General features: G+C 40.4%; 1 protein-coding gene and 1 pseudogene across 4 annotated transcripts in view; one reads left to right on the forward strand and one right to left on the reverse strand.

Moving 5' to 3' along the window:
- Positions 1 to 24528, reverse strand: part of IFTAP (intraflagellar transport associated protein) — a 65854-nt gene that overhangs the window by 28735 nt on the left and 12591 nt on the right. For 3 of the 4 annotated variants that reach the window (XM_005890915.2, XM_070383538.1, XM_070383539.1), the window contains one exon: positions 18825 to 18980. In XM_005890915.2, the coding sequence (XP_005890977.2) occupies positions 18825 to 18957 (133 nt within the window). In that variant the 5' untranslated portion in view covers positions 18958 to 18980. Of the gene's footprint in view, positions 1 to 18824; positions 19005 to 24528 lie in introns of all 4 variants that reach the window. The other variant, XM_070383541.1, reaches the window with a different exon arrangement.
- Positions 6770 to 6890, forward strand: LOC138991058 (U6 spliceosomal RNA; annotated as a pseudogene).

The raw sequence follows: 24528 nt of genomic DNA on the forward strand, positions 1-24528 counted from the left end.
TTTCCACGGCAATCTGTACTATTCTCTTAATTTCATTTGGCATGCCCTAGATAAATAAAAAACAAAAACAAAAAAACAATCTATGTGGTGGTGGTGGTGGTGGTGGTAGTAGGTATTACAGAACGCTTGCAATCTGTCAAATGGATCACACTGTGGTACAAAGAGGCTGCATACATCATCCCATACGATGAGTTCACCTTGCCAACAGCTTCATTCGAGGCTGCAGAAGGGAGCTGGCCCAGCGTGGGTAGAGATGCAGCATATGTGAGCACAGCTTCCCTGAGCTCCCAGAACCCCTAACAGGCTAACCCGTTAATGGCACTGTCTACACAAGGTAGGATACTGTGGCACCTGGGAAGTTTGTTTCTTTTTTGTATCACAGTCTTTATCTACCTAAAATTTTCAAGTCTATGCTGCTGCTGCTGCTGAGTCGCTTCAGTCATGTCTGACTCTGTGCGAACCTATAGACTGCAGCCTGCCAGGCTCCTCTGTCTATGGGATTCTCTAGGCAGGAGTACTGGAGTGGGTGGCCATGCCCTCCTCCAGGTCAAGTCTATGCACATATGGTTTATTTTCTTGGTAGGAAATAATTATGACAATCAGGACCCTCAGAGTTCTTCAGCCAGATCCAGAGTCACAAGGCTATATGCTCATCCAGTGAAGAACTCAGGTAAGCATCTAGGTGTCTATAACTCAGGTAAGCATCTAGGTGTCTATAACTCAGGTAAGCATCTAGGTGTCCGTGAACAGTAACTCTACCTCTCCATAGCTTCACTGAGGTATATCTGTAGAATTCACTTAAGTGTGTTGTTGTTGTTCAGTTCAGTTCAGTCTCTCATTCGTGTCCGACTCTTTGTGACCCCATAAATCGCAGCACGCCAGGCCTCCCTGTCCATCATCAACTCCCAGGGTTCACCCAGACTCACGTCCATTGAGTCAGTGATGCCATCCAGCCATCTCATCCTCTGTCGTCCCCTTCTCCTCCTGCCCCAATCCCTCCCAGCATCAGAGTGTTTTCCAATGAGTCAACTCTTCACATGAGGTGGCCAAAGTGCTGGAGTTTCAGCTTTAGCACCATTCCTTCCAAAGAATACCCAGGGCTTATCTCCTTTAGGATGGACTGGTTGGATCTCCTTGCAGTCCAAGGGACTCTCAAGAGTCTTTTCCAACACCACAGTTCAAAAGCATCAATTCTTCGGCGCTCAGCTTTCTTCACAGTCCAACTCTCACATCCATACATGACCACTGGAAAAACCATAGCCTTGTTGTTATTCAGTCACTAAGTCGTGCCTGACTCTTTGTGATCCCATGGACTGCAGCACACCAGGCTTCCCTATCCTCCACTATCTCCTGGAGTTTGCACAAACTCATGTTCATTGAGTCAGTGATGCTACCTAATCATTTCATCCTCTGCCAACCTCTTTCTCCTTTTGCCTTCAATTTTTCCAGCATCAGGGTCTTTTCCAATGGGTCAGCTCTTTGCATCAGGTGGCCAAAGTAATGGAGCTTCAGCTTCTGCAGCAGTCCTTCCAATGAAAATTCAGGGTTGATTTCCTTTAGGATTGACTGGTTTGATCTCCTTGCAGTCCAAGGGACTTGCAAGAGTCTTCTCCAACACCACAGTTTGAAAGCATCAATTCTTCATTACTTAGCCTTCTTTATGGTCCAGCTCTCACAGCCATACATGACTACTGAAAAAACCATAGCTTTGACTATACGGACCTTTGCTGCAAAGAGATGTCTGTTCTTTTTAATATGCTGTCTAGGTTTGTCATGCTTTCCTTCCAAGGAGCAAGCAGTCACTTAGGTGTACAATTCAATAATTTTTAATAAATATATGGAGTTGTCCAACCATCGCCACAATTACAGTTTAGATCATGTCCATCATCCCCAAAAGTCTCAGATACTCATCTGTAGTCACTCTCCATTCCTACTGCCAAACACAGGCAACCACTAATCTACTTTTTAAAGCTACAGAGTTGCCTTTCCTAGATACTGCATATAAATGATACCTATTCTCTTTTGTAGTTGGCTTCCTCACTTAATATGACATCTTTGAGGGTCTTTCACATTGTAGTATATATTAGTATTTAATTTCTTTTTATAGTCAAGAACTATTCCATTATCTTCATAGAATTTTTTTTTTTCCATTCACCAGTTAATGGACAGTTGGATTGTTGGCACCCCCTTGATTCAAATACTGAGTTTGATCCAAAGACCACCATCACTAATCCAATTCCTTTGTGGTGCCAAGACATGTTGAAATCAAAACAAAAGCCAACCACAGAGTTCCAGCTTCCCTTCACACCCCAACGAGGGAAGAAATGTGTGTATCAATTGAAGCTACATAACTCTCTGATCATTTTACCATCTCATATAGTCACAGACTTAGAAACATGATCCTGTTCTCTTCTCCAAATATACTGAAATCATCTGCAATTGCCTTTCTTTAATTTTCCATGGTTATCCCTTCCTACTAAACTGTAAGCCTAAGGAGAATAAGGACCTTTCTATCAGAAACTTACTCACAGTTCCTGAAAGGGAAATATCCTTTTCCCATTCCTAAGGACATGTAACGATTAAGACTGGAAGGTGGACTGACGCACTACCCTTCACCCATCGAGATCTCTGTGTGTTCTGTACCATGCTAGGCTGGAAAACTAGGAATTGAGAAAGTTAAAGGACATGACCTCTGCCTAAGAGAAACAGAATTTATCTCCTTAAAACTTTTACTCACTCAAAGGCATAACACTTTGCATATCTTTCAGCAGCATTTCTATGTCTAAGAATTTATCCAAAAAAATAATTATGTGGGCAAAGATTTCACTACAAAGCCAAAAATGTCTGATCTATTCCCTTGAAATTTTTTTTACTTAATCAAGGCCTTACATTTTTGCATATCTTTGAACCAGCATTTCCATGTGCAAAAATTTATTCAAAGACCGTAAATAAGAAGGGTGCAAAAATATAGCTACTAAAAAAATAATAATAATACATATGACCAAAGTCATTCAAGGACCTACAAAGCTACCATGCCTCGTCCATCCCCACCTCCACAGCCTGTGATGTCAGCTTCTCCTCCTCTCTCCCCTCATCATACCACTCTGGCCCTTCTGGCCTCTGCACCGTTCCTCAGCCAGGCTGGGTACTGCTCTCACTAGGCCTCTGCACTGTTCCACTGGCCTCGAGCGCTCTTCCCTCAAGTCTCTGCAGGTTTAACTTCCTCACTTCCTTCCAATCTTCATTCAGATTTGACCTTCCTGTGTGTGCTCAGTCGCTTTAGTCGTGTCCGACTCTTTGCGACCCTACGGACTGTAGCCCACCGGGCTCCTCTGTCCACAGGATTCTTCAGGCAAGAATACTGGAGAGGTTGTCATGCCCTCCTCCAGGGCATCTTCCCAACCCAGGGATCCAACCACATCTCCTGCAGCTCCTGCACTGGCATACAGATTCTCTACCACTGCACCACCTGGGAAATCCAATAATTGTATTCAGTTCAGTTCAGTTCAGTTGCCTAGTCGTGTCCGACTCTCTGCAACGCCATGGACCACAGCACACCAGGCCTCCCTGTCCATCACCAACTCCTGGAGTTTACCCAAACTCATGTCCATTGAGTCGGTGATGCCATCCAATCATCTCTTCCTCTGTCATCCCCTTCTCCTCCTGCCCTCAATCTTTCCCAGCATCAGGGTCTTTTCAAATGAGTCAGCTCTTCCCATCAGGTGGCCAAAGTATTGGAGTTTCAGCTTCAACATCAGTCCCTCCAATGAACACCCAGGACTGATCTCCTTTAGGATGGACTGGTTGGAACTCTTTGCAGTCCAAGGGACTCTCAAGAGCCTTCTTCAACACCACAGTTCAAAAGCATCAATTCTCTGGTGCTCAGCTTTCTTTATAGTCCAACTCTCACATCCATACATGACTACTGGAAAAACCAGAGCCTTGACTAGATGAACCTGTGTTGGCAAAGCAATGTCTCTGCTTTTTCATATGCTGTCTAGGTTGGTCATAACTTTCCTTCCAAGGAGTAAGCATCTTTTAATTTCATGGCTGCAGTCACCATCTGCAGTGATTTTGGAGCCCCCAAAAATAAAGTCTGACACTGTTTCCACTGTTTCCCCATCTATTTCCCATGAAATGATGGGACCGGATGCCATGATCTTCATTTTCTGAATGTTGAGCTTTAAGCCAACTTTTTCACTCTCCTCTTTCACTTTCATCAAAAGGCTCTTTAGTTCTTCTTCACTTTCTGCCATAAGGGTGGTGTCATCTGCATATCTGAGGTTATTGATATTTCTCCCGCCAATCTTGATTCCAGCTTGTGCTTCCTCCAGCCCAGCATTTCTCATGATGTACTCTGCATATAAGTTAAATAAGCAGAGTGACAATATACAGCCTTGATGTATTCCTTTCCCAATTTGGAACCAGACTTTTGTTCCATTTCCAGTTCTAACTATTGCTTCCTGACCTGCATACAGATTTCTCAAGAGGCAAGTCAGGTGGTCTGGTATTCCCATCTCTTGAAGAATTTTCCACAGTTTGTTGTGATCCACACAGTCAAAGGCTTTGGCATAGTCAATAAAGCAGAAATAGATGTTTTTCTGAAACTTGCTTTTTCGATGATCCAGCGGATGTTGGCAATTTGATCTCTGGTTCCTCTGCCTTTTCTAAAACCAGCTTGAACATCTGGACGTTCACAGTTCACGTACTGCTGAAGCCTGGCTTGGAGAATTTTGAGCATCACTTTACTAGCGTGTGAGATGAGTGCAATTGTGTTGTAGTTTGAGCATTCTTTCGCATTGCCTTTCGTATATACAAATTAACCAAAAGAAAAATTCAAGAAGGATATATAATATGTCCATGATTTATCTCTTAAGACACAGGATTATGGTTTTATTAATTGGATATAGGTTTGCCTACGTGAAACAGATACCCGAAGTAACGATTGGTTAAACTAGACAGAAGTTTATTTCTCGTTCATGTAATAGTACAGGTAGAGATAATTCAGGGCTAATATGGTTGTTCTGCTCCACAAAGTCATCCTAGAACCCAGGCTCCTTCTATCTTTCTGCTCTGCTGTTTTTAAGGAACCACCCTTCTCCACATGACCCAGGAGGAAGCACCCTTGCTCCAAGCAAGAGGATGAAGAAAAGAGAAGAAGAAAGCATGGATGTCTGCCTCCCTCTTGTTACTCGCCAAGGTTTGGTTTAAGCTACTAAATGGAGGAAGCACCAAAACAGAGCAGCTGAAACAAGAATTTTATTTCTCTCTCATTTTATTCCTCATGGGGCAGGTGGGCAGGCCCTGCTCCATGAGACGACGCAGGGATCCAGGCTGGTGGGGTGCCCTGCCATCCTCAGCATAGGGCTTCCACCTCTGGGTCTATGGAATTGCTCCAATGATTGCCTAGTTCGAGCCAGGGGAAATGAAACAAAAAGAGTCCAGGGCATGTTTCCTGAGGATGTGACTTCAAAGTTACACACATCAGTTCCCCTCACTTCTTACAGGCACATACTTAGTCAAATGGCTATACCCAATTGCAAGGGAGAAGGAGAAATACAACTTTCATTCTGAATGACCACAGAGTAGCTAAAGATTTTCCTGCCAGAGAAAGAGTATGTTTTTTGTTTTGTTGTGTGTGTGCGTATGTTTGATGCCTCTCTGTATTTTCTAATTTCCTACCATGAACAAAAAAAATAAATAAATAAACATTCATTTATAGAGGTGAAAAGCATTCTGTTTTCAAACCCTCAATTCAGGGAGAATACCTACATGCATCTCCTTCCTTCTTAAGAAGACTTTCCTAAAAATACTGGAGAAAAACATACATATATGGTATTTTACATTTACATGTTTTAATATTTTGGACAAAAGTCTCCTTTGGCATTTAACTTTGTGGTCCCTCTTTAATTTTTTTAATTTATTTATTCTTAATTGGAGAATAATTACTTTACAATATTGTGTTGGCTTCTGCCATACATCAACATGAATCAGCCATAAGTATACATATGTCCCCTCTGTCTTAAACCTCCCACCCATCGCACCCCTCTAGGTTGCCACAGAGCGATAGATTTGAGCTCCCTGCACCATGCAGCAATTGCCACTGACTGTCTATTTAACATATGTACTGTCTACGTTCGGAGAAGGCAATGGCACCCCACTCCAGTACTCTTTCCTGGAAAATCCCATGGATGGAGGAGCCTGGCAGGCTGTAGTCCATGGGGTTGTAAGAGTCCGGCACGACTGAGTGACTTCACTTTCACTTTTCACTTTCATGCACTGGAGAAGGAAATGGCAACCCACTACAGTGTTCTTGCCTGGAAAATCCCAGGGACGGGGGAGCCTGGTGGGCTGCCGTCTATGGGGTCACACAGGGTCGAACACGACTGAAGCGCCTTAGTATAGCATAGTGTCTGTGTTTCAGTGCTGCTCTCTCAACTCATCCCACCCTCTCCTTCCCACACTGCATCCACAGGTCTGTTCTTTATGGATGGGTCCTCTTATAAATCAGTTACCCCAATCATAAAATGTTATGCTTGACTAAATTTTTAAAGCTTACCAAGAAGCTTCATGTATGAAACATAGACCAGAAAAGTTACCAAAAGTACAAAATTATCGGTGGGGCATTTCCTAGAAATACACGTGACAAGATGCCCCCGTAGCCCGGGTGGCCTCCCGAGTCTCCTGCCTGTGCGCTTGCTAATGATAAAATGCTCAAACACTCTTCTGGTAGCAACAGAAGCAGGCGGGAGACTTCTCTGTGACTGGGGAACTTTGGTAGCACATACACTAAAACTGAAATAATAGAAGATCAGCTATTAAATAAGAGAAGATCAGCATGGCCCCAGAGCAAAGATGTCATACAAATTCGTGAATTGCTCCATATATTTTTGCAACCAGACATTATCATACAAAGCGAAGCAAGTCAGAAAGAGAAAGACAAACACCATATGATATAATTTGTACGTAGAACCTGAAGTGTGGCACAAATGAACCCACCTAGAGAACGGAAACGGACTCGCAAACCCAGAGAGCAGGCTTACGGTCGCCGAGGAGGGTGCGGCAGGTGAGGGACGGACTGGGAGCTTGGAGTCAGTAGATGCAAAGGATTGTATATAGAATGGATAAACCACAAGGTCTTACTGTACAGCACAGGGAACTTTATTCCAACATCCTGAGAGAAACCATAATGGAAAAGAACATGTACATGTGTATAACTGGGTCACTCTGCTACACAGCAGAAATCAATGCATTATAAATCAACTATATTTCAGTTTAAAACAATTAAAAAAATTTTTTTATCATTCCTGCAACCTGCCATGCTTTTTCACTGTCAAAGTATCTTTTAAATAATGTAAAATGGTGGCATTAAATTAAAAGTGATATTTAAAGTACAATACTTGTCCTTACCCTTTGGGTAAAGTGTGGACAATTTCATGAAAGCTATGCAACTATTCCTAGAGAAATTCTATATATACAAAAGCCCAGAATTCTGAGGAATTCATCCATCTTCCCACACCCTTCCTTAATCTCATTTAGGGTGTTTATCAAAGCTGGTCTGAAAGTCAAAGTTCCTGGGCTCCACATAAGAACTGGAAATCAGAGTTGGGAGACTGGTCCCCAGGAACCTGCATTTTAATAAGCCTCTCCCAGGTGATCTTTACATATACCTCGGGTGAGAGTCCCAAGTAAAGATTCCATGGAGCAGTATCTAAAAAATTTATAATTAGAGGTTTCTTATGCCTCATCTTTGTCAAAGCACACAAATGCCTTTGCCTGAAGGATCCACGTAGACATATTATTTAGTCCCTCCACCAGAGGCCAGTGTAGGATTATTCCCTGCATTGTACAGTATCACACTACATAATACACACTTAGACACTACACAATACGCACTACACATAGCTGGTTTTAGCTACTTCAGTGAAGAAGTGCGGAAAACTATACCGAAATATATAACATCTTACAAAAATATAAAATACTATAGGTAGTATTTTACACTTTTTATACTGTAAAGTCAAGATTTCTTTATATTTAACCTTGATCTTCCTCTTTTAAATTATAAATAGCCCGCATAATCATAATACTTGAGAGTAAATCTTTAAAATTTACCGAGAATCTTCATGTATATTTCATCTCATTATCTCCACAACCATAAGAGACACCAAGCAGACAGGATTATCCCTGATATACAGACTCTGAGAGAGTAAGCGGCAGGTCTACAATCTCAGAGAATTCATGAATGTCAGGACCCAGTCTTCTGAATCCTATACTAGAATAGCATCCTTTCCATTACAATCATCCTACCTATGACAAAATAAGAAATACAAGGGCAGTATACTAAGTTCCCCATAAAACTAAATCCTGCCAACCTAAGAAACTCCCCTTCACTCTGAGATCATGCCCTTCTGCCTGCCTACACAAAGATGCATCTACTTAAGACAATCTCTTTCACTCACACAGGTTGGAGAAAGCTGGAGTAATTTTTTTTCTGTCTCCTTCATAAATAAAGGCTTCCTACAAGTTTTCAAACTTCATGAGGTAGAATAACCTCTTCTGTACAAATCTGTAATAACACAGGACTCATACATTGATGTGTGAGAGCAATGCAAACACAGAGATAAACTATACATGTCTTTCACACTCTCGTTTTTTTTCAGAGTACTACAAGACATCCTTGAATGTAAAAAAAAAAAAAAACCTTGAAACAAAAAACCAAAGAAAAGTCTGAAAATCCACTGTTTCTAAACATTCTTATTGCTCTTTTCTTAACTCATATTAAGCGTTTATTCAACCTAAAACTGAGACTCCAAAACCAAAGGCAATATCCTGGATACTGTTTAATCAGCACTGTTTAAAAGAGTAGTGAGCACTGGCTCCTCAATCAATCTATAACTATAATGTCTACAAATATACAGATTGCTATTGCTTTTTCATACATCTAGAGCATTTGGGACACCCAGTACACAGAAATTAGTAAGAATGACATATTTCTGTCTCATTTTTCTGTATTCCCAGATTCCAACTCAATGCCTGAATTACAGCAGGAACACACTCAATACAGAAATGGCCTCAACATTAGCAAGAAAAACTGGATTGACACCACAATTAGGAACTAGAATCAGTACTCAGAAATTAGATGAGTGGCTACAAGTCACACAAAGCATGATTTGGAGAAGGTAGGGGAAAAAATGGTACTTGGCTCACAACCCTTCTTTTCTAACCAGTGATTGGCACACCACAGAAACTAGAATAAAAGAAGCTAAGTCCGGAAAGCATGTAAAAATGGTCCAGCGGTTCCTCAACGTGCTAAGGGAGCAATGGCTGCAAAAAGAGTGAGCTAACTAGCGTCACTTCAGCCTACCCCATCTGGGACACATCCGAATAGGAAGGGAAAAAAGACAGAAAGTGGCATACTAGACAGATGCGGTTTGATTTTCATATAAGAAAGATAAGAGTTTGGTTAAAACACGGTTTCCTGTTTGTATCCCTTTGGGTTTAGTGGACCATTTCAAAGAAAATATTATTGTTCCATGCCTGAAAGAACATTGCTAAAACCATCCAGATGTGAACATGTACCCACTCACGGAGTGAAAGGACACAGTCTCTCGACCATCTCAGTTTCAAGTCCAGTAATTTAGTTTTTTCCATCAAGTATAACAATACATTGACAACAATGATTTTTGAGAAATGCGTGCATGTGTGCTAAGTCACTTCAGCGTGTCCGACTCTTTGCAACCCTATGGACCATAGCCTGCCAGGCTTCTCTGTCCATGGGATTTCCCAGGCAAGAATACTGGAGGCGGTTGCCAAGTCTTCCTCAGCATTCTAAACAAACGTGCATGCACTTTATATTGTTTAAATTGACTACTTAAAGGATGATAGTGACCATCTTAAAAGTTTCTTTGGGGACTTCCCCGGTGGTCCAGTGGTTAAGAATCCGCCTGCCAATGCAGGGGAGATGGGTTCAATCCCTGATCTGGGAATATTCCACATGCCGCAAAGTGACTAAGCCCATGTGCCACAACTTCTGAGCCCACACATCTAGAGCCAATGATATGCGACAAGAGAAGCCCCCATAATGAGAAGCCCTCGCACCCCAATTCCACAACTAGAGAAAACCCACGTGCAGCAACAAAGACCCAGTGCAACCCCTCCCCCCCCAAAAAAAAAAGAGTTCTTTGGCTACCAGTAATTCTTTGCTTGTGTTTTGAAAAGTTCAAAATTCGATTTGCCCAAGAAAGTACACCTCTCTAATTTACGCATACATATAAAATATGCTAAATAATATATAGTATGTGTGTGTTGAGAAGTTATAAAAAGAGAAAGAAAATGACTCATTTATTAGGACATAAACCAGATTTAAAACTTCACATAATATCTTTTGTGTGTTTTACTGAGAAAACACACCAGAAAATACATTTACTGTAAGAAAATACATGTCAAAAACACTGCCAAAAATAATTTAATGATTGTAATTCAGAATGTTGTAAATACTTAAATACATTTTCTTTCCTTATCCAATTACACCTAAACTACAGCAGACACAGAAAACAAACGACTATCTATGGACCAAATATTCCTGTGCAGAATGAATATGAATTGTAACAACTGCAGCTGAAGATTTATGCTAATATATCTAAGGCAAAATGGCTTGATCAGCTCAAAATCCATCATAGTTTGGTGGGGGGTGGATTTCCTTCTGCAACTGAACCAGCAGTTTTCTGTGTTTCATAATTTGCCAATTTTTCCCCAAGTGTAGTGATTTAGTGATGACAAAAGAAATAGAGAAACAAATGAAAATTGCTTAATTACCATTTGCAGATGTTCCCCCAAAGTGAAAGAACAGGTTAAACAGCTGATGGTATTTCTTCCACTGGACTCTGCTATAAAGTAGCTCACTTCATCCAATACTTCTTTTCTCCTTCGGTGTTTATCTGATATTAATGCTGTGATAAATATGTCACATACAGGCAGCCACTAAATGTATGACCGATATAAAATCATGAGTTTTTTTCTTTTCCTTTTAGTCTTTTCAGCAATCAGTACAGTTCAGTCACTCAGTCGTGTCCGACTCTTTGCGACCCCATGAACCGCAGCACGCCAGGCCTCCCTGTCCATCACCAACTCCCAGAGTCCACCCAAACCCAAGTCCGTTGAGTCGGTGATGCCATCTAACCATCTCATCCTCTGTCATCCCCTTCTCCTCCTGCCCTCAATCTTTCCCAGCATCAGGGTCTTTTCAAATGAGTCAACTTTTCGCATCAGGGGGCCTAAGTACTGGAGTTTCAGCTTCATCATCAGTCCTTCCAATGAACACCCAGGACTGATCTCCTTTAGGATGGACTGGCTGGCTCTCCTTGCAGTCCAAGGGACTCTCAAGAGATTCTCCAGGCAAGAACACTGGAGTGGGTTGCCATTTCCTTCTCCAATGCATGAAAGTGAAAAGTGAAAGTGAAGTCGCTCAGTTGTGTCCGACTCCTAGCGACCCCATGGGCTGCAGCCCACCAGGCCCCTCCGTCCATGGGATTTTCCACGCAAGAGTACTGGAGTGGGGTGCCATTGCCTTTTCCGCTTTCTCCAACACCACAGTTCAAAAGCATCGATTCTTTGGCGCTCAGCTTTCTTTATAGTCCAACTCTCACGTTCATACGTGACCACTGGAAAAACCATAGCCTTGACTAGACAGACCAATAACCCCACCTCAAAAAACATCAATCAATCAGTCAATCCTTATTCTCTCCGTTTGGATGCCAGATTAATTAGGTGGATTTTTTTTAATTGCCTACTTGCTTTTATTAGCAAATCCTCATTTGATGCCTTCTACAAATTTCTCTGAAGTTAACATCCCCATGGTCTACATCCTAATTTAGAGCAAGTTTATTACTACTTGCTGTGCTATTTTCAACAGTGCACTTTACTGTTAAATTCACATTTGTAAAAGTGCTTCCCGAGTTGCCTTTTTTTTTTTTTTAAAATGTGGCTTATATAAAAAAGGAAACAGAAAGACACTACAAATGGCCTGTGAACTATAAACACCACTCAATATTCAGTAGGGAATTAAATGACTGATAACAACAGCACAGAAAAAGTGGCTTAAGATCCACCTGGAAGTATAAAGCTGGTCAGTTCGTTTCCAACTCCCACTGGTGGGCAATCTGCCAGTGGTGAGGGTGTCAAAACAGTGCTAAGCCCACTGGTCTCTAATACTCAACAGAAAACAACTGCAAAAGGCTATGCAGCAAGGATTATGTTTTGTTGTCGTGCTTTCTTTTATGAGAGAAAGCTGTTTTTATGCTTTACTGAAATTCCTTTCCTGCTCTGAAATTGGTAAGAGGGCCAGCTGCTTTCTCTATTTTTCTCTGTGGTATTTGTCAATGGCAGGTTTTAAATTCATTCTTCAGATGGAGAAAAGATGCTTCGTCTCCCTGGGGAAGTCTTAAAGATGCATTGCTAACGATCAAATTCAAGATAGCTTTGGGGACCAAAATGATATGTCAGCTTTGGAAACGTGTTGCTTTATGTGCTGTCACCAGTTTCATTTTTAATTACCTTTTTTAGAAGTTGTCAAGGGTGAATGGTGATACATATCCCTTTGGCTGAAATGACAACTCGAAGTTTATCAGTCCAGAAGTGTAAACCAAATCCCAGCCCAAGATTCTAAGCTCTTTGACAGAACATACACTCAGTAAGGAAAAAAAATAAAAGGCTCCTGAAAGGAGAACTGTGAACAAGTTGGCCTCGGTGGGCCTTGGGATCTCCAGGCAGGACACTTGTGACCCATCTTTGGCTGTTTCTTCTCCCTAATCCTCTGTCAGTCACCCGTTACCAAGGGCTGCACTTCCTCACTTGCAGAGTCTCACTGGCCCTATTTTCTTTCTATTTCCTTCTCCATGGCCCTAATGGAGTCTGTACCACCTTATATGTGTTTCTGCTCAGCCTCCTGGCTAAGCTAGTCTCCCTGACTCTAGGTGCTTCTCTCCTTCTTTGCCTCTGTTTTTCAAAATCACTTTGTGTGTGTGTGCACACGCATGATCAAATTCCACTATGGCTCCCAATTAGCTAGTATATCAACTCCAAACTCAGGGCATCATGACATCAGGGCATCTTTTGCAGGCTCTTCTTTCTGTGCCTAGCCATTACATGTGGATGTCCTTTAGGGTCTGGTCTGAGGACCTCCTGTCCATCTTTCTGCCATCCTGCGTTCTCTTATTTTCTTTTTATTTCATTTATTCAACAAATATTTATTAAGCATCAATTTACTCTACATTACCAGTCACTGCTTTAGACACGAAAATAATAATAATGAACAAAACCCTCAAGCAACTAGACCTCATGGAGCTTACACTCTGGAGAAGACAGAGTAATTATATTTTGAGGAAGCACATCCATTCCTATGATTCACATTACCCACATGCCAGGGACTCCCCAGGTCTCGAGAACTGCCCAGCTGCAATGTGGAAGGTAGAAAACTGAAACAGCTCAGGGTATGGGCTTTAGCGCTACGATGACTAGGCCCATATTCCAATGCCATCACTAAACAGTTACAGGACCTTAGGTAATTCTGTTAGGGCTGCCATAGCAATTCACCACAGACTAGGTGGCGTGAAACAACACAAATTTATTTTCCCACACTTCTAGAATCCAGAAGTCCAAGATCAAGGCGTGTGCTGGTTTGCTTTTCTCCTGAGGTCCCTCCCCTTAGCTTGCAAAAGGCTGCCTCCTTGCAGTGGCCTCCCGTGGTCTTTCCTCTGTGTGCATGCATCCCTGGCGCATCTCTCTCCAGGAGGACACCAGTCATACTGAACTAGGGCCCCACCTTACGACATCGTTTAGTCTTCATTACTTCTTAAAAGGCCCTGTCTCCAAACGCAGTCACCTTGCCAGTTAGGGCTGCAACAGATAAACTTTGAAGGGGCAAAATTTAGTCCACAACAGCAATTTACTTAAACTTAAGCCTTGGTTTTCTCATCTGTAAATGGAGAATAATAAAAATTTTAAAAGTTACAATGGAAAAAAAGAAATTTACTAGGTTATTACAAAGTTTGAGATGATCCAGGTAAAGTGCCAAGCATAATTCCTAGTACTTAATAAATGTTAGCTGCTTATCAATAAGGGTAGGTCAAACCCTCTCCTGCTATTAAGAGTATTAGAACCTAAGAAAAACTGAAACATATTTAGAGATTTTGAGACTAAAATTTTGAGACAATCAAAAGACTAGACCACAACCTGATTATAAAGTCACAGGTGTGGCCATTTGTCCAGAACATTCAGACACATAGTATTCTACCTAAGGGGGGATTTCATTCAAATATTAACAAGTATGAAGGGAAAAAGGCAGGTTGAGTTGACAGGGTTTTTTTTTTTTTTTTCCAAATATATGTTCAAAGAACAATAAAAGGCTAAAAGCATGAAGTGTTGGAAGGGAAATGAGAATGGCATAAAGAAAACAAGAACACATCAAAATCAGAAACAAAATCTTTGATCTCAACTGGTTTAAGTGTATAAATATGGCAGTGAGTAGAAAGCTGTTATTATGTGATAATATAGAAACTGATAAAATCACTTGGGAATCTGGATCCCAGGTATTTAAAGAATGAAATGAGAGAATGAAAAGCAAAGTCTTATTTAAGAGTTAATCACAAAATTACAGTAGATTCATCTCAATTTCCAAAGCATTTTAAGCTGAAATTGGTAAAAACTGGCAATCTTAATGGAAATTAATCATTTACTCTGAAGCACACACAAAAAAAGACAATAATGGTGTGAGTGTGTGTGTGTATGTGTGGGAGACAATGAGTGTTGGTGAACACAAACTATACCTTAAATGTTTTGAATCCTTAGCGTATAAAACAAGAAATTCAGACAAGAAGACACTCAGAGGACTGTTGAATGAATAAATGAATGAATGCATTAACAGAAAATCAAATGTAATTATTTATATCTGTGTTTTTGTAACCTAAACAATGATAGAAACATAACAAGGAGGAAGAAGCATTTTTTTTCCCTTTAGACACACAGTCTGGTATCAATTAATTATATTCACAAAGAAGCTGAAATATCAAAGATTGAAAGTCAGCCTCTTATTTTTATCTACAATAATGTCAAAAATATAATAATGTCTTCACTGATAATGAACAAACTCAAAATCTGCACACTAATTTTCTAATACAAATCTTAAACTCAGTCTTAACCTTCTTGAACTGAAGAATTCAATTAAAATGTCTGCTTAAAATTAATAAGCAATATATCTCTTTAAACATTTTGGTAAAACACAGTATTTATCATCAAATATGCACCATGATTATAAAAACCAGAGCTGCTTAAAAAAAAAAACTGCAAAACATAGTCAATATAAATGTACTGGAGTGAGAATTATGCTACAATATTAACAGTTTCCAACTGTTTCCCAAGCACCTGAAGCAGTAACGTGAATTTCTTCAAAAAGGCTCTAGTTTAATTTTTTCCAGGGAAATATTTTTAATAGGATTACTGACCCTTTTAACACTCTCGGAAAGAAAATGAATCTCATATGCGTTCTGGCAGGTAACTATTACAAAAATAAATAGAAGAGTCAATCAGTGAAAGCATACTTGAGAAACTAAAGAAACGTACGTAACTATACACGGTGAGAACTACTTTAACACAGACAAGATTCCACTTCATATTAGCACAACAACCAAATACCAAGACAAATGAAGGGCTGGAAAGCAGGAGACAACTGAAGAAAAAGCTTTCAGATCTTCCTTCAAACAGAGCTAACTGCATTGACTGTGGCCAACTCTGTTGGCTATCATTCAACTCTTAGGCCCGACCCTAAGTCCTATGTGGTTTTTCAGAGGTATTTAAAAGTTTCAGGGTAAGAAAGGACACTTAGTGATTTAAGACATATTTTTGCACTCACAGCTCTTGTGCTCTAGGAGGAATTTTTTCAGGTCATTAGTTTATAATGTGAACTGGTGCCTAAGGATATTTTGAAAGGGAAAAAACTAGTGTGCTTGGAGATGCAGTTTATGTAACTTGCATCATCATTTATTTCAGCTCAATTTGGGGCCTAAACTGAACTCAAAATGAAGTCACCACATCTGCAACAGATTCTCTGGGCATGGAATGAGCACACAGAAATCTGCAAACAGAACAGACTCCTTACCCGGAAAAACAAAAACAGTGTAACCTCCTTAAAATATCCAAGTCCTTGCAAGAAGTTCTTACACTTCCAGAGTACAAAAATAAAGTCAGCCTTACAAGTAAGTTCCAAAATAATCTGGGTTATCAAAATGCCACTGGCATACCAAAATGCATGAATTCTGCCAGTTTTATCCTTGTTTCCACAGCCTGCCCCAGCCATTCACACAACCATGCATGTGTGGGTCTGGAAAACATGAAACTAAATCATTAGACTCTGAGAAGGCAAGCATCTTCCTAAATCCATGTGCATAAGACAAATGGTGATTTGGCCATTATCAAGATTAATTTGATCCACATATGATACCAAAATAGATCATTCTCAGCCCCAACTTAACAAAGTATTTCCTAAATTCTCTATTTCCCTTTCAGTTCAGTTCAGTTCAATTGCTCAGTCGTGTCCAACTCTTTGTGACCCCATAGATTGTAGCACGCCAGGCCTCCTTGTCCATCACCAACTCCCGGAGTTCACTCAAACTCATCTCCATCGAGTTGGTGATGCCATCCAGCCATCTCATCCTCTGTCGTCCCCTTCTCCTCTTGCCCCCAATCCCTCCCAGCATCAGAGTCTTTTCCAATGAGTCAACTCTTCGCATGAGGTGGCCAAAGTATTGGAGTTTCAGCCTCAACATTAGTCCTTCCAATAAACACCCAGGACTGGTCTCCTTTAGGATGGACTGGTTGGATCTCCTTGCAGTCCAAGGGACTCACAAGAGTCTTCTCCAACACCACAGTTCAAAAGCATCAATTCTTCGGCGCTAAGCTTTCTTCACAGTCCAACTCTCACATCCATACATGACCACTGGAAAAACCATAGCCTTGACTAGACGGACCTTTGTTGGCAAAGTAATATCTCTGCTTCTTAATGTGCTATCTAGGTCGGTCATAACTTTCCTTCCAAGGAGTAAGCGTCTTTTAATTTCATGGCTACAATCACCATCTGCAGTGATTTTGGAGCCCTAACCCTACTTCCCTTGCTGCTGCTGCTGCTGCTAAGTCGCTTCAGTTGTGTTCGACTCTGTGTGTCCCCATAGACGGCACCCCACCAGGCTCCGCCGTCCCTGGGATTCTCCAGACCAGAACACTGGAGTAGGTTGCCATATTTCCCTTAAGAGTAAACAAAACAGATAGATATTCCCACTACCTTGTACAATAAAAGAAACAGGTTAGAATCTCTTTTCCTTTTCTTCATTATAACTTCACTTCTTTTACATTTGTTAAGGACACATGAATTATGGCTTCAAATCATGGAGCTGAGGATCCTGAGATTGTTATAACCTAAGAAATTATGGAACTCCCTATTTTCAATCCTGGGTACACATTAGAATCACCATAGGAACTTTTAAAAAGTCTGTATTCCCAGGCCCCATTAGGGCCCTGGAGTTGAGTCCAAGATACATGTAAGTCAACAGTCTCCCAAATGTGGAGTCATGACCCAAAAAGGACCAAGGTTGAGAGCAAGCCAATGGCAGTCGAAACAGAACTCAATGCCTATAGAAGCCAGTGGCGTGAAGGAAGCAGGCAGGATATGCACACAGTTTTAGGGTGTGTGAGAGCCAGAGAGTGTATCACACTAGTAAGGTCACAGGGTAAGTGTAAGGCTCCTGAACTCTAGCTGCTGATACTGCCATCAGGGAAATAAGAGGCAACCGTCTTCTCACTTAATCAGAAAAAAGAAAAAATAGAACATCAAGATTTTTGTGTAACATTTCCAACTTTTAAATGTTGGCTCAATAAAACAATAACAATACTGCATGAGGTAACCAAACACATTACGAAACACAGCACGCGTTTGGCTTTTAGGGCTTCAGTTATCACTTCTGGTCTAAAGGGTGGTTTCCATTCTACAGAAACCACAGCATGATATCACCACAATAAACAATAATAATACCTAGCCTTCATTAAGCATTTACAAGCTAGCCACTATGCTAAGAGGTTTACATGGATTATCGCAATTAGCCTTCATCAACCTTTATGGTACTATGAATATCCCCCCTCTACTCAAGTGACGTCCCCTCAAGCCAGAAAGAAGCAATGCCAGAATCCAAACGTGTATGGTGTGACTCCATATCCTGCATGGTGCTAGGTTTCTTCAATGTTTTCAGTGTGCTCTTAAAAGCCTGGACTCTTTGCACTTGTATTTTTTCAAAACTAAAACAAAGGGATTATACTAAATGATTTCTTGGGTCCTTTTAGTTCTCAAATTCAATGGCTCAGATTCCACAATACAACTCTTGGCTGGATAAAAAAGTTAGCATTTATATGCATCAGTTGCAAATGCCTTGATGAGAATAACCTGATCAAAATAATGGAATGAATGAATGCTCATTCAATAGTCTTTCTGAAAAGACAGCAAAGACATAAAATCATAATAAAATTCGTTATCTCTACTGGGCTTCCCTGGTGGCTCCGTTGGTAAAGAATCCACCTGCAATGCAAGAGACCAGGGTTCGATCCTTGGGTTAGGAAGATCCCCTGGAGGAGGACATGGGGAGGATACACTCCAGTACCCTTGCCTGGAGAACCCCCAGGGACAGAGGGGTCTGGGGGGCTACAGTCCATGGGGTCGCCAAGAGTCAGATACCACTGAGCAACTCTCACTTCACTACTGTCATAGAAAGTTTACTTTTCCATCTTACCTTTTGAAAGATGAGTGAACGTTCTCAGAAATTCTTCATATGTTTGCTCATGACAATTAACAAACTTATCCAAGACTTCTTCAATTAGCCGATCTTCATCCATCATCTCCAATTCTGGTGTCTTGGCAGGCATTCCTATTCATAAGGCCACTTTATCTATGAGACCAAGAAAAACATGAGCTATGGTGAGTTGTGCAGTACCAGCCTCTTGAAACTACTCTGGACGGGTAGGTGGAAGAATTCCAACACTCCAAAAGGACAAATCAAGATAGTTATTAGAGTGATATACCCTGGTTTAAGAGACCAGAGTTATATTCATATCTCAATTGTAGAATTGAACTATCCCAATTTTATTTTTGCTTGTTTCCTGGTTACCATCTTCTTAATTCACAGCAATATCATCACACAGTTACATAACTAGAAACTCAAAATCTTTCAAGGTGAGATAAACCAACCACCCATCCAAAGACAACAGCAACAGTTGCTAACACTTGTTACTTATTGAGCACCTATTAGGTACCAGATACTGTTCTTTAACTTCATAACAATTCTAGCTCTGATTACAGAGCCAGTAAGCAGAAATGTCAGTTCTAGAAGTGTGACCCTAGAACCCATGCCCCTAAGTACTTCACTATGTTTCTCTATTCACTGCATGACATACACACACACCCTCCATACTCTGGTACTTGTGCTGCCAAACAGTTGACCTGCCTGTGCTTTAACACATCCAGATATTGAAAACCCTTTTTGTCCAAAGAAGCCTTTGGACAGCTCTATTCAAGCCTCCTTCTAAAACAGCCTAAATGTGTCTTTGTGTTCCCTACCCCAAACTGGTCCTGGCCCCTGGATGGGACTGAACCATTTCAATTCTTTTCATATACGATTTCCTTTCAAATATTTGGGCAAGCCTGTCCTGCCCTTTCTCAATCTTCTTATTTCACCCACTTACACAAATTTCTTTTTCAAAATTCAGTTCAGAATTCAGTTTGTCTCTGAAGGCTTTAGCTTTCCATCTCCCATCACCACAAGAGCACATCATAATTTCTGTGCTGCTTTTCTATGCTGTGTTCCACTTATCCCATTGTATTGTAAATAGTTGTATACATTTCTGTGTCTTCTATGAGACCTGGAGCCCGTGAGAGAAAGGGTCCATATCTTTTCATAGCTCAGGACGTGGCACAGAGTTGGCGGTCCATTGATCTCAAACTAAAGTTACTCATTTGAGCAGGTACTACAGTCAAATATTGTTAGAAGTTGGCCAAAAACTCTGCTAAGCCTACCCAGTCACTGTATCTGTACCTTATGTGACATGGCTTTGAATCCTTTCACCCTTCTGATCAATCTACCTGGAAAAGATTTCACACTGTCTGCATCCCTTTAAAATGTGTCCTCCAAAAATGAAGACAAGATTCCAGGAACAGTCTGGAGACAGTGATATTTGATTAACGCTCATATTCTAAATGCCTTACTCCTACTTCATGCAAAGATCCCGTTCGCAAGCTAGTGGCCCCCTCACATTGTCAGAGCATTGACTACTTCGTAACTAAATGCTTGTCAGCTGAGACAGTACCTCAGTCCTTGAGGAGTTTGAACTTTGTTTTTAGTTGTGATATTTCACCTTGTTAAATTCTGTTCATTCTGTGTGAAATATGATTCTTACACAGCTTTGCGAAAAATGACTATCTACAAAAAGCAGAAGAACAATGACAGCCTAAATAGCCAGTGTGATTCACGGGAGGGGTTCTCCGATACTATATAAATCCCGTGGTTCTTCTATTTTTCCTGAATAAAAGTGAACATCTGGTGTCTGTTATTAACATCATTATTTGATATTTACCATAAAGTTCAGGAAAAACAAACCAAAAATATATTCACAAGGTGATACCCGAACTCACTTAGTGGCAAAACCCAACCTGAATTAACATCAAAGTGTTTGTGGCTTTTATTTATTCTGTATAAATAGTATTACTATTTATGTTTCCCTGAAAAAAATCATGGGCTTGCTTTTGAGGTGCTTTTCCAGACCCCACTGGAGATTTTATGTATTAATAATATGTGGCATTTGCCCTGATTACCTTTCTAAACTCCAAAAAACTTTTGAATTCTGAAAGACAACTGACCCCAAGAGTTTTAAATACGAAGTATGAAGCTACAGGTACCTCTCAAGATTGCTGTAAGGATTAGATGAATATACAGGAGGCCTCAAGAAATGTCAGCCATGAGGATGACGACAACGGATCAGCCTTGGTACCCTGTCCTTTGTTTACATCAAGACCTGTGTTTACTGTGACCCCTTTGACTTTGAAGGTACTAATATTACCCAAAGATCAACCAAGAGAATTCATGATGCATTACAATCCTAGATAAAACATGATATTGTAGCAGTCCTAGTGAAAATAAAAAGTCTAGCTATACACCAACCCAAAATGAAAGAAATAATTTGGACCTGAAAATTAGCTATAAGAAACAGCACCAGTTACAGTTTATGCAAATTTGCCTATAATACTGCCAGGCTTCAGCAACCCATAGTTTAATTATGCTTGCAATTGCTAGCTAATAAATAATGATAAATTCAAAGGTGGTTATTATTTAACTATCAGTAGGACAAATACTTAATTACCAAAATGTTAATATCAATCTGCTTTTCCAGAAGTGGACCCCAGCAAAATTCCAGCACTGTATTATAGCAACCTCTTCCTCAACCCATCTCAGGTAATCTACTTCTGCGGACAAATATCAAACAGTAGCAGCCAGGTTGTACTTTATATTGCTGGATGCTTTGAGAGTTGTAGTAGGAATTCCTTTAAACATGCTTTGCAATTCTCAAATTGGTATATTTTGAGTATTTAGCCTTAACACATCTCAGTTTTACTAAAGGCAGACAATTAACAGGCTGAGCACAGCACAAATTCAACATCTTTCAATGTCTTTAATTTTATTCCTGTGGTTATCACAATACAGTAACTGTACAGACATTTTAAAGACTTTTGCAAAATCCAGTTTTACAAGCTGTCATGATTTAAAGAGTTTAACCCACCTTCAAACTTAGCACTTTCCTTATCTATGAAAATACAAATAACCTCATGTTAAAAGTCCTCAGAGACTGACAGAGCAGATAATCATTTACCAGACAATCAAGTGGTTTATGCAAATCCTAGTGGTTTTCTAGAAGGAAGCATTGCTTTTTCAGTTACCACTCACATTAGTTTGTGTTTTTACCATGAAGTGTTTTTCTAAAAGACAAAAAGGAAGAGACAGAGATATACTTGCCTGGATAACAGGATTCTTTGATTTGGTTTTTTTGTCTTAAAGCTTAAAGCTCCACATAAAAAAGACCCAGAACATATTGTGATGATAAGTAAACGTGTAACAACATACACTTTCACAATCACAGCCTCCAGAAGGAACCGCTGGGAGGATGTGTCGCTCTGCTTGGACTACTAAACTCCACAAAAGACCACAAGCTTTCTTAGGAACAGGATTCTCTGCTTACTGAGTCCCTGGGAGCTAGCAAAAGAACCGCACCATCTTCCTGGAGTCCTGCTTTCTTCCTTTCAAATAACAAAACTAACGACCACTCAAGCCAGGTAGTGTCACCTGCTCTCTGAAAGAAAATGTAACACATCCAGGCTAGTTCTGAACCCAAGTTTGCTCACTGCCAGAAAGACCAATACTTGAGAGACAAGTATTGGTAAAAAAGGAAAAGCTGCTTTATTCAGGAGGCCAGTGACCTGGGGAGATGGTGGCTAATGTTCCAAGATCATCTCCAAGTTGCTGGCTAGGAGACCAAGGTTTTCAAGGGGAGTTTCAGGGATGTACAAGCAGGGGTCGACATGCACAACAGCAGTCAGCTCCGATAATCATCTCCAAACTGGTCCAGTTAATGTCATCTTCATTAGGTGTTCATTAATTTTCTACTCGGGGTCATTCCATTCCCGTGTCCTTGAGGTTGGTTTCTGAAATTCTTAGGCAAGCGAGATTAGTTCTCATTCTCTCCTCGTCAGCTTGTCATTATCTAGGCAGCTCTGAGGCATGCCAGGGCCAGCAGGAAAGGAAAATGCCCATGAACTTGAAAATCTGTGCTGTTCAAGATGGATCAGCTCATGCCCTGGGTGTAAGACCCCACTGTCAATCCTTCATTCCATTTCTATGGAACAGGGGCAAAGGTCTTTCTTTCTTTCTAGGAGAAAGCAAAAGCAATGGTTGGGACATTTTGTTATATACTTAGAGCCTTCATGATGGTTTAAGAGTTTCGGTTTTTAATTGACTCTCCCTGTGTCATCAATTTCAGGTCCACTTGGAGCCAGTTGGTTAAACCCACAGGACATTATCTCAACAGTTTGGGGTCATAAATCAAGACACTGGTTTAAGCTAACAATAGAAAAAAATTATGTTGGGCTGTTTTTTCCTTTGTTTGTACATTCCCTCACTTTTCCAGACAGTACCTGTTTGAATCTGCTCTTTGGAGCTCAGGGAAGGTTTAGGAGACTAAAGCCTTTTTATAAACAAGAGGCAAGCAGAGGAAGAGTGGGGATTGGGGGGTGATTTGTCCTAGGAAGGTCCCTGTAAAGGGTCCCACCCCTTTACAGACATTATTATAAAATAAAGTATGTGGAACTATCACCACTGATGTAGTATTTCTTGGATACTTATCTTCAGATCCCTGCCTCCTGTGACTTACTTAAAACACATCTGTCAGAGATGAAAGCAAGAAGCCTTAAGAAACAAGTCACCCTGAGCTAGTAAGCTTTCAAAACATATAATCTGCTTTCTAACAGTACAGAAAGGTATATGCCTGCAAAATCGTGTTTGTTGTTGTTGTTGTTAACTGTGAGGCTTACTGCTGATACTTGAAAGTAATAAATAACACATTTTTAAAGAGTTTTGCAGGGACTATCAAAGCCCATTGTCTCAAATTCTCATAGTTCTGTTCAAGCAGCTCCTGATGTATGAAAAGTAAAATGGGATATTTTACAAAGAATTCACAAAGTCTGAGAAGGAAAATGTCAACCTTGGTGCTGCACAGGCTAGGTCTCTTTTTATACTTTGGAAAATGAACAAATCTCAAAAGACCAAATTACACAGTAAGGGTACAGATTTACTTACATGATAGAAGAGACTCGGTATGAACTGACAGCCTCTGCCTTGACTGAACAAAAACTATTTTGCATCCTATAATATTTTCATGTTGTTTAGATCATATTAAGGAGAATGAAATTCAATGACAGAAATTGGCACAGAGTCTCAGAGTTGAGAGAAACCTAAAGGTCATCTAGTTCAATCACAGAATACAAATAAACGAATCTGGAAAAGAAACTGTAAGTGAGGTTTTTGTCAACTAATGACTCTACTGGAGAGCAGCATTATGTGGTTCTCATAAACAGTAATGAGATCTCCTGATTATGATTTTTAATGCATAGATGAAGTCATCAGGAGATTAAGCAATAAGCAGAAATCTCACTCAGGTTGGGTGTATTCATGTGTCTGACTACCACTACGTTCTTTATCCCAATAACATACAAAACATCTTGAGGCAAAATGCACACACTCACACACACACACATGCATATACATCATTTGTTTTAGACATTTACTGATACAAACAAGAAAACAAAGGAAGAGAGGAAGAAATAAATACAAAACTTCTTATGAAATAGAAGAGGATCTAAATTCCTTTATAGTTTTTTATCCGGGTGATAAAAAC

The sequence above is a fragment of the Bos mutus genome, chromosome 15, assembly GCF_027580195.1.
Source record: "Bos mutus isolate GX-2022 chromosome 15, NWIPB_WYAK_1.1, whole genome shotgun sequence".
Taxonomy (NCBI): domain Eukaryota; kingdom Metazoa; phylum Chordata; class Mammalia; order Artiodactyla; family Bovidae; genus Bos; species Bos mutus.